The sequence below is a fragment of the Chrysochloris asiatica genome, unplaced genomic scaffold (assembly GCF_000296735.1).
Source record: "Chrysochloris asiatica unplaced genomic scaffold, ChrAsi1.0 scaffold00203, whole genome shotgun sequence".
In the NCBI taxonomy this organism is placed as follows: Eukaryota; Metazoa; Chordata; class Mammalia; order Afrosoricida; family Chrysochloridae; genus Chrysochloris; species Chrysochloris asiatica.
This window is the reverse complement of record NW_006408721.1, coordinates 3,606,763-3,617,623: the sequence shown is the minus strand read 5'-3', so window position 1 is coordinate 3,617,623 and position 10,861 is coordinate 3,606,763. Positions and strand designations below refer to the sequence as shown.

The 10,861-nt window shown below is 47.5% G+C and overlaps 1 protein-coding gene across 1 annotated transcript; it reads right to left on the bottom strand.

Moving 5' to 3' along the window:
- Positions 1 to 5,290: 5,290 nt before the first annotated feature.
- Positions 5,291 to 9,479, bottom strand: RGS16 (regulator of G-protein signaling 16). The gene is made up of 5 exons (XM_006872547.1): positions 9,400 to 9,479; positions 8,145 to 8,255; positions 7,387 to 7,451; positions 6,934 to 7,100; positions 5,291 to 5,619 (listed from the first exon to the last, which is right to left on the bottom strand). The coding sequence occupies exons 1-5, from the start codon at positions 9,441 to 9,443 to the stop codon at positions 5,398 to 5,400; spliced, it is 609 nt and encodes a 202-aa protein (XP_006872609.1). The 5' UTR covers positions 9,444 to 9,479; the 3' UTR covers positions 5,291 to 5,397.
- Positions 9,480 to 10,861: the final 1,382 nt, after the last annotated feature.

Here is a 10,861-nt window from a genome sequence, read left to right as displayed (position 1 = left end):
ATATGTTATCTGTTAGACCTTGTGTTGTTGTTGTTAAATGCAGTCAAATCTGTTCCTACTCATAGCGGCCCTGTATAGGGTTTCTGAGGAGCTGCAGTTGAGTTTGATCCACTGACCTTGTGGTTCAAACTGGCCTTTCGGTCTAGTACTTATTCTGGGGGATATAAAACTGGAGACAAGGAGATGTCTAATCTCAGGAGCCTGCAGTTTGGTAAAGGGGGGCAGAAAGCAGGGTTCTAAGTGCTCTTACTTGGCTTGTCTGCTAACTCAACAGTTAGCAGTTCAAGTCCACCCAGATAAATGGACCTCAGAAGAAAGCCCTGGAGATCTACTTCTGAAAAATCAGATCTACACTGTAACACATAGGGCCGCCCTGACCTGGAGCTGGCTTGACCACTGGTTGCTACGTGCAGTAGCAAAACATGAGGGGAAGGTATCATATCAGATCCTAAGGATCAGGGAAGGCTTTCAAAAAGACTTGGGAGCAGATTTTGGAAGCTGCATCCTTACCCTGGTAAAGGAGATGTTGGGTAGAAATCATTAGATGAATGAGAATAGGAATCACAGCAGGGAGGATAAGTATACAAAAGTCAGGAAGCTTGAAACAATAGGGGAAATTTGGAAACTGCCAAAGGCTTCCAGGATTTTGTTTAAGATCTTATTTTATTTCACTGTTGTTGAAAATATACACATCAGAATGCACATCAATTGAACGATTTCTACGTGTATAGTTCAGTGATGTTCATCAAAGCCTGTGAGTTATGAACCTTTCTCATCCTCCCTTTCCACATTGTTCCTCCGCCATTGACGTAAACTCTCTGCCCCCAAGCCTCTTGTTGAATCTTTCTAGTTGCTGTGGTCAATTTGATCCTGTAGAGATATCTTCAAAATAGCACAGTGCTCAAAGCAGACATTCTTTAGTAATTAAGCTACACTACCATTTGGTTTTTTTGGGTATTGTTTAGCAAGACTTTGTCTTATGTATTTAAGACACGTTATTAGGAGGGACTGATCCCTGGAGAAGGACATCATGCTTGGTAGAGGGTCAGCCAAAAAAAAAAAAGAAGACGACCCTCAGCTAGATGAATCGACACAGTAGTTGCAACAATGAGTTCAGACAATGAACGATTGTGAGGCAGGTGTAAGACTGAGCTGTGTTTCATTCTGTTGTACATAAGGTCACTGTGAGCTGGAACTGACTTGATGACACCTAACAATACCATTGTTTGGTTTAGAGAAGATTTCAGGGAATATTTCTGGTTTAAGGTTTAAAGATGATCTCAGAAAAATCATTTCAGGGCGTCATTATGGCTCACTGGCTCCAGAAAGTCTAGATAGAGCCCATGAAAATTTGAAGTTCTGTCCACATTTTTCCCCCTTTTGACTCTTCTATGGAATATTTGAAAACATTCAGTAATGTTAGCCAGACATCATCCAATTCTGATTTCCTGGGAAAAAGCAGTTGTTTCTGGAGACAGTTAGCCAGGGACTCCATTTCCTCCCCTTTCTCCTGACTCTGCTTTTTCTTCTGTTCAAAAACTTGTTTTAAGGGGGAGGAGGGCCAGTGGCATGTGCAGGCTAGAAAGACCATCAGAAGCCAGCTCACAAAGTGCTCAGGGAGAAGGCACAGAGCCAGTGCCACTGAAGGTATTGGAGACACTTGGTAGCTGTGTGTTCTTCAGTAATCACTTAGACTCTTTGAAAGCCAAAATAGTACGAAACTGTTTTAACCTGACACCTGGGAGATTATGGTTCAAAGAAGAGTGTTCTTAATTTCTCTTTATGTACTTACCACGTTCAGGCACACCACTGATTCTGAACTCACTCTGAATGTGAAAGGGGAGGCTAGTTGACTGAGAGGTTAGCTGGGAACAAACCTTGAGGATGGTCTTCCTGGATTGAGGGGGTCTGCAGGCACTAGCCTGTCATTGGAAGTTCATTGGTCCCATTCTTTTCTCTTGTCACTTCTGGGCTAGCCAGTTGCCATCGATTCAACTTTATATCAAGAAGCCCCACAATATATGTGGATGAGGAACACAAATTTCCAAAGGCAGGAGCATGTCGAGAGCAGCTGGTGCAGGAGTAAGCTGGTTATACTATGGCGAGGAGGTCAGTCTTCAAGAGATGAGTCAACTTCAGCAATCAAAACTGGGGGGCTATTAAAGCATGAAGTGACCGGCTTACAAGATTTCATGAGGATGCTTAGTGTCAGAACCATGGGAGTTAAGATTGAAACCCTACTGAATAGGTTTCCTCTTGTCCAGTTGGGTATTTTATGATTCAATTGCGAGTAATTGTTTTCAGGTGTAATGGTGATTGTCACAACTGTAAATGTTGAAGAGGTGTAACTAAAAGGGGGAAGCAGTTAATTCTGTCATTTCAGGAACAAGGGACCCTAGGACCATCAAGAGGGAAGAACATGAGTGGAGCGTGGGATCCTAACCAGAAGAGAGGGGACAACAGAGATGTTGGCAGAAGTGTAGATGTTGGCATAGAGACAGCAGCAGAGGACTATAGGCCCACGGACTGAGAAAGGCAGTGTGCCTGCGGGCAGGAGGCTGGCTTGCAAAATGTGTCCTTTGGGCATTTCAATGAATATATATTTACAATGTGGTATATGTACATCAACACATAAGACCATAGAAGAATTGATGCTTTTGAGTTATGGTGTTGGAGGGAATACTGAAAGTGCCATGGGCTGCCAAAAGAACCAACAGGTCTTTGTAAAAGAAGGGGAGCCAGAGTACTTGCTCCTTGGAGGTCAGGATGGCCAAACTTTTTCTCTCATACTTCGGACATATTGTCAAAGGGACCAGTCGCTGGAGAAGGATACCATGTTTGGTAAGGTCGAGAGTCAGAGAAAAAGAGGAAGACCCCCAGTGAGATGGATTGGCAAAGTGGCAGCATCAATGGGCTCAAGAGTGGCAACAATAATGAGGTTGGTCCAGGATCGGGCAGTGTTGCGTTCTGTTATGCATAAGGTTGCTATGAGTTGATGCTGACTCGATGGCACCTAAGGACATGTGTGCATCAAAAAGGAAAAAAGGTAATTAAAAAGGTAAATACTGTTGGCTAAGTGTGCATGTAGGGGATTGTAATCATTGCAATGATTTGCTGAATGTAAAACTGGTAATCTGTCCTGTAAACTCACTTAATTCACAATAAAAGCTTCAGAGAGTGAGAGATGGGTCAAGGGATAGAGTGGGGAGAGAGTCCTGGTGGCACTCAGCTGTTGAGCACTAGACTGCTAACAGAAAGGCCAGAAGTTCAAATTCATCAACCACCCACAGGAGAACGATGGGACAGTTGGCTTCTATTAAGATTTACAACCTTGGAAACACAATGGGGCAGTTCTAGTGTCCTGTGAGGGTCAGAGTCAGAATCAACTTGATGGCAGCAGATTTGAGTTTATCCCAAGTCCAGATCAGGTGGACAGAGGATATAGATTTGGAAACGACATCAGGCTGGGTTTGGTTCCATCATTTTAGGGCTGTCTTTAGCTAAAGGAAGTCCCCACTCACTGTGACCATTAGAGCATGTCTCCTCCTCTTCCATTCTTCTAGTTACCAGGTAAATGCTGGTCATTCTCTTATGCCTCTACCGGGTGAGGGTGGAGCTCACAGAGCACCCGTCTGCCCTGTGGAATTTCCGGAAGCCGGTTCAGTCAGAGTAGACTGTCCACATCACTTTCCCTTCCCCACTTTCACCAGATACAACCAACGGAGACACAGTCTCATAGTCTGAGTTCTGTTTTTATTGTACAATATTACATGCTGAAACAGGAAAACAGGGATCGAGTATATCATTCATAATCCAGGAAACCAGCTCCATTTGTCAATAAATAAATATTTAAAACAGAGGCATTCCTCCTGACAGGCTCCAAGGAGTCCCAGCAGGTTCAGAGGTAGAGTCCAGTGGAGAGAGGGAGAAACTCAGGCTGCCAACAACTACTGAGTCTCCAGTAAAGGCAGAATGAACTCAACAATAAATAACAATAGTATAACACCAACAATGATAACAGTAACAACATGCAATGACAATAGTCACAAAACCAACACTACATTGTATTTAAATATTTCCTCCAGGAGGATCTCACAGTGCAGTGGAAACAGTATTGATGATGCTGGGGTGGAAAGGTTCATTCTCCTCCCCCGCCTGGGTTCTTATGCAGAATGTTTGTTCAGTGGTACCATGAGGTGACAAGCAGCAGGTTCTGACCCATCCCCAACCTAGTCCTGCCTTTCCAAGGAGCCTCTCCCCAACTTCCACACCCACTTAAAATAAGTTCTGTCCAAGGGCCAGTGTGGTCCAGGTGCCCTCTCTCCCAGCACCCGCAGTGTCAGCATCCACCTCCATAGGAAACACCCGGGCTGCTCGCCTGCCCTTCATCCTGTGCTCATACTCTCAGAAAACAGGTCTCAACTTTCCAGACCTGCCAATGGGAGATTTGTTTCTTCTGATCCTCTCCTCCCTCATTCCACACTGCAAGGAGGGCTATGGGTCATGGGTAGGCAGATGTCCTTAGGATCCCAAAATTAGCTATTGGGTCCTTGGCTCCCCCTAACACCAATTCCCAAAACCCAGGTGTGTTCAGAAGTTGAGGCCATCACAGCCTGCTGGGCACAGGAGTTGGGACTGGCTGCTCACCCAGAGACCTCACACTTTCCTCCTCATGGGTCCCAGCTCCAAGGCGGAGAGCTAACAGAGGATACCTCTGGGCAGGCTTCCTCACAGGTTGGCTTCACTGCAAGTCCACCTGCAAGCGGTCACCCAGAATACCAAGATGCACTTCACAGGAGCAAGATGGCCGGCCCCTTTTCAGGGTTCCCTACTACTTTGGAAAGGGACACAAAATAAATAAAAAAGGACTTAAAATAAAAAACAAGAGTCACATGTGGCTACTGGCCTTCCTAACAGGCTGAACATCCATGAAGACCCAGATTGCGAGGCCCAGAAGCAGGTGAGGGGAGCAGAATGGGATAGCTACACACTCTTGCTTCCTTCTGTGCCCAGAACAGAATCAGGAAAGCAGGCTGCCATCAACCAACCTGGGTGCCTTTCCACATCCCATCTGTTAAGTTTCCCTTTACCCAACCCACCTGGTAATGCCTCCTTGTCCTAGTGAGAACCAAGGGTAACTCTTGTACTACTCTCTTCTTTCCCTTTTCAGTCCTTAGCACAGGTCCTGGAAGTGGGGTGCCCTCTCATGCTGGAAGGTAGTCCCACAGTCTCTGGGGAAGAAGGTGTGTCTTCCAGATCAGGCTGCTGGTTCGCCTTTGTGCTTCACTGCCCTCTGGCATTTGCTTTGCAGAACCGACCTCCCACCTAGGGCCTGCAGTCTCAGGGACAGGTGAGTTCACCTCTCTTCCCGGCTGGCTTCCTCGCTGCCATGGAGGCTCAGGTGCATAAAGGTTCTGCCAGGCTGCAGTTGCACGGGGAGGCTGAGGAGGCTGTGGCTTGGGCGGCCAGGTCCCGGTAAGCAGGGGACTTGAGGAAGCGTGGGTAGGAATCCTTCTCCATCAGGATACGAGTCTTCCCCTGAGCCAAATCAAAGCATGTGGCTGTGGCAGCCTGCAGGTTTGTTCTTGTGAGCTCCCTGGTTTCATGGTCTATGTTCACCTGTGGAAAGACAAGCAAACACACAGGTGAGTGGGGAGGCTGAGGGGTCAGCTGACTGAGGAAAGACAGGCAGGTGGGCAAGAGAAAAAGGGCAGTGAGTGGTGAATCAGCAAATCTGATTCTGAGTTTATCCTGAACTGGCTTTTGAACTTGTGTCTAGCCCCACATGGAGGATTCAGTGTCTGCCCTCCAATCTCAGGATGGTTACAGAGACAGAGTGTATGCAATCAACAACAACAAAGTAAGTATAAGTATATGTAAAAAATTAAAGGATACATGGAGTCCCTGGTTGGCACAAACAGTTAAGCACTTTAAGCATGAGCCAGAAGGTTGGTGGGTGGAACCCACAAAGTCAGAAGACAGGCCTGATGATCTGCTTCTAAAGGTCACAACCTGGAAACCCTGTGGAGCACAGAGCTACTCAGCATACAACCAGTGGTCAACAGTCAGAAGCAAGTTGACGTCAAATAACTGGTATGGTGCTGTAGGGTAAGCACTGGACCACAAGGCCAGCAGTTTAAACTCGCCAACCGCTTATTCAAGGTCATCATCAGACCGTTTAATAAATTAATCATTACCATTTGCCACAGAGTCTATTCAAACCTATAGCAACCCTCTGTATGATCAGGGTAGAACTGTGTTCCATGGGGTTCTCAATGACTGATTTTCTTGAACTACATCGTCAGACCTTTCTTCCAAGGTACTTCTGGGTGGCCTAGAGCCACCAAACTTTCATTTAGTCCATTAACCATTTGCACCACCCAAGAACTCCAGAAAAGAAAAAAAAAATAAGAGTGCTCATAAACTAAACATTAGGATCCAAAAGCAGACATTACTATGATCTCTCCACAAGGTGGCCCCATGTTCTTTATCAAATGTGCCACCTGAAACACAGAGAGGGCTGATAGGAAGCTACCCAGAAAAAGTTCACTAATCCCAGGCCTGCTGACCTGCGCCAGGTAGACCAGGGGGCTGTACCAGGTTACGTAAGATCCCTATGATAACTTGGTCTCCCTAGTTGTGTGTGCTGAGTCTACTTAAGTGGGGATGGACAGGGTTTACATAAGTGAGGATGGACAGAAGTCCAAAAACCTTCCAGCCTATCTTACCCCATACAAATCTGTGGGTCCCACCACCCAGGGGTAGGAAGGAGTTTGGTGTCCCAAGTATCCAACTACAGAAGCCCACTCGTCACTGTGCCAAATACAGCCACTCTGCTTCTAAATCCAATCCTTGATCTCCTGGCCCTTGGGGAACCTTGATTTTGGAAGGGATGGGGTCTGGAGGGCCCATAGAACAAGTGAAGACTCTAACCTCTTTAGGAGCTTCACTGCAAATGAACTCCTCAAAGATCCTGTGAGCCCTGGAAGCCAGCTTGGTAGCCGAACGGATCTTCTTGAACTCCTCACAGGCCAGCCAGAACTCCAGGTTCTCCTCGCTGAACTCCGTCTTCAGGAATGTATGGAAGGCAGCCACTCCATCTGTGGTTGCAGAGGGGAGAGAGGGGGGCAGGTCAGACCGGGGGATAGATAGGAATAAAAGAAAAAAAGGCAGCAACTACAGATAATGGCTCTATTTTTAGGATGTCATTTTCCTGAACAAGGGCCTGCCTTTGTATTCTGAGTAAAGGCTGGCTCACTAGGGGATCATTACTATTATTACTACAACTATCACTTGGCCCACGCATTCAGCATCCCTCCGGCTGGCTGCTAAGCACATAAGTCCACACGTGCCAGCCACAGACAGACACCACAGGGTCATACTCACTTTTACTGCTCAGCAGCAAGTCGAAAGACTCTTTCCACCCAAGCACATCTTCAGAGAAGTTTTTGCTAAAATAAGAAAAAAAAAAAAAAATCAAGATTTAAAAATGTTTTAAATAAACAAATGCCTAACATACATCCTAGGCAGAACTCTGAAAGGAAGTTATATCATTCACATATGGCTTGCTCATTGATCACTGAGGTGGACTCCTCCAGCCCCTGGTTGAGATTGGGGGTGGGGGCAGTGGTATTTTTCTGTAGGACATTCAGTAGCCAGAAACCAGAGTCAGGGACCTTTGACCCTCAGCCAACATCCAAAATTGTTTCTTTTCTCCCACTCTCAGAGCTTGGTTTTGTACACCTTTCCAAGGAAATCAAGGTCTCATGCATAGAGACTGTCTACCCAGAACCCCAGAGTCTAATGCAGTGCCAGGGACAGGTGCTGATATTTAAAATGAAAGGACTTTTAAGCAAGGTGTAAGCAGATGGCAGTAGTGGGCTTGACCCTGTCCTAGTCCTCACTGCATATGCAATGCACATCTGTTAGTGGACTTAGAACCGACACCTCCTACCCAGTCACCCAGAAACCAAGAAGACCTGGCAGATAAGCAATGAGTCCCACTAAAAACCTCAGGTAGGGGTTGCCAAGGTCCACCTCAGCTCGCCCTGGTTTCTCCTCCTCCCATTATTCCTTCTCATGACTCCTTTCCTACATCTGGCTTCCTTCCCATGAGGGACCTTTGGCTGGTCAGCAGAACTTACCTCTCTTTGCTGTGTTTACTGCCCCACTCCAATTTGCCAGCATTCCCAGTATTGGAGCCCAACTCGGATTTGTGAAGCAAGATCCCCAGACGTGTCTTGAACTCCTTTGCTCTGGAAGATAAAGCAGGGATCTGTAACAATTCTCCATTCATTCAGCCAGTATGGAGAAGCCTGTGGGATCCCAGGACAGTCCCGCTGATACCACCTAAACTCTGACCTCAGAAGTTCAAGTGAACTCTTGACTGTACCCAAGCCTAAACTTTGTCCTCTCTCATGTGTCATCAATCAGCAATATAAAGAAACCCATCTTTGAGTGGCTGGTAGGTCTTAAACATTATCATCTGGGTTTACAGCATTGCAGAGACAAGTCAGTTTTTCCTAAGACACATTGATTTATCTTTATGCCCGTAACCTAGCAGATGGAAGCTCAACCCCTCTTGGCTTGTGTTTCTGAATCTGTGTGGAAACTGATTCCTGCCTTCATCTTTGTCCTCTCCTCCCCAGACACAAGCCCCAGTGAGGACTAGAAACTTCTGAGTAGCTCCCCGGGAACTGGACACACTCTCATCCTTGGGGGATGAGAAAGCATCTCTCTGCTTTCTCGGGATGGAGCCTCGTGGTAGTGCAGTGGATACATGTCAGGCTGCTCAATAGCTGAACCCACCAGCTGTGCCTGCTTCCCTTAAGATTGCTGTTGTTAAGTGTCATGGAGTCTGTTCTGACTCATAGCAACTCTGATTAGAGTTTCCGAGGAGTAGCTGGAGAGTTTGAACCGCTGACTCTACGGACAAGTGCTTATCCGACAGCCCCACATCAGGACTCCAAGATTACAACCTTGAAAACCCTATGAGGCAGTTCTACTCATCCTATAGGGTCAGTCAATCGACTGGACAGCAATGGCCTTGGGGCCTTTCCAGGGGCCAAGGAGGTCACACCCTAACTCTGGGCCGTACAGTGAAAACCAAATGCTTAAGAAACTGGGTGAACTCAGTTCTGCCACCGATGTCTTCCTACGTGGGGTCTTTAGCAGGTCACTGGAGGACTGCTGTTTTCCTCTTCTCCTGGCCTGTCGCTTCTCTTACGTCTGTGGGAAGCCTCTGAGCAGGCAGCATCCAAGTTAGCCTCCCCACTTGAGTTACTAGCGCCCCAGTCCTCTGCCCACTCCAGGGTTACCGCTTCACCCACTAAAAGTTGGAGGGACTTGTACTTTTTCCTCCCGGTAGATGCCAAGCTCCACGGGATAAGCTCCACTTACCTCTCCAAGCAGGTGGTGGGGAAGGTAGACAGGGTCCGGCACATGGCTGTGGGCGAAGGGCAGCACGTCGTGAGAAGAACGGTGGCGAGAGTGACAGTAGGTCCAGTTTCGGAGGATTAGAGTTTAACACACTACACTAGCAGTGCTGGCGCTACGGCGGCTTTTATTTCTTCGCAGTTGACGGGGGCGGAGCCGCGCTCCTGTGACCAATCGGAGCACGGGGCTGGGCGCTGCGAGGTTGGGGCGGGGGGGCGGCCGTGTGGCCTGCTCTGCGCCTGCCGCGGGACTGCGCTCACACTCCGAGCCCGAGGCTGGTCCACGAGGCGCTGCGCCCCCTCTGGGTGGAGGAGGAGGCAAACAAATAACACAGAGCTGAGAGGCGCAGGCACAGTGCAGAAGGAACCACACACACACGTAAACCTGCCGACATCTAGCAAAAGCAGGGCGCCAACTCAGTAGTGTCAAGAGAGTTTGCGTGGGACGGTAGTGGGTCGGGGAGACACAGGTGTAGGTCACCGGAAAGTCTGAGTCTGTATGGTCCTGAAAGTCAAGGGTATGGCGTGTTAACACGGGCGAGACGGCATCGTGATCATGCTGATAACTACTCTTTTCTGTGTTGGGGGCGGGGAGGGGGGGCGGCAGGGACCCTGTATCACCATCATCTCCGTTTAACAGAGGAAATTAAGGATTCTAGAAACTTGCCCAAGTACACAATAAATCTCGGGCCTCTTCTCCTTTTCTCCTGAAAATAATCAGCATTTTGGGAAGGGGAACCACTTTAGGGAGTACCCACAAGTGCCAAGCACTTCTACCAAGAGTTCAGTAATCTCCTCCAAATTACATAATTAAGTGTTGGCGCCAGAATCAAAAAACAATTTTAACATATCTTTTCCACTGTTAAGAAAAAGCAATCACATTCCTCTCAACTATTAAATTATCCTGGGTTTAAGGAGTTGCTAGCTCAGTGTCCCCATCTCTTCCTCTCTCCTCATCACACCTAACCCATAACGATGTTACAGCCTCCGGATGGTCACCAACGGGAAGGGCATTAAGAGTCTTCATGAACAATTAAAAGCACGTGGTCTATGAGTGTCAAATCACGGCCTCACCAATGACTGATGGGAGATAGTGAACAAATTTTTAACCTTTGCATTTCTCAGTTTTCTCATCCCTAAGACAGGAACTATGATTTCATAAGGTAGTTGTAAAGATTAACTAAAGTAATACTTCTGTCTTCATATCGAAGTCCCTGAGAAACAGACCCTGAGGCAGAGACTTAGCGCACAGCCTCACTGAAGAGAGCTTTCTGAGAGAGTGAAGGAAGCTAGGTTGAACTCCATGCCATAGCAACAGAGAATGCAGCTGGTCCCATGGGATCCTCTGGAGCTGGAAGCGCCCTTCCCAGGTGTCTCCCATTAAGGCACGGGAGCAGGCCACGTACCCTGACATCAGCCACTCATTA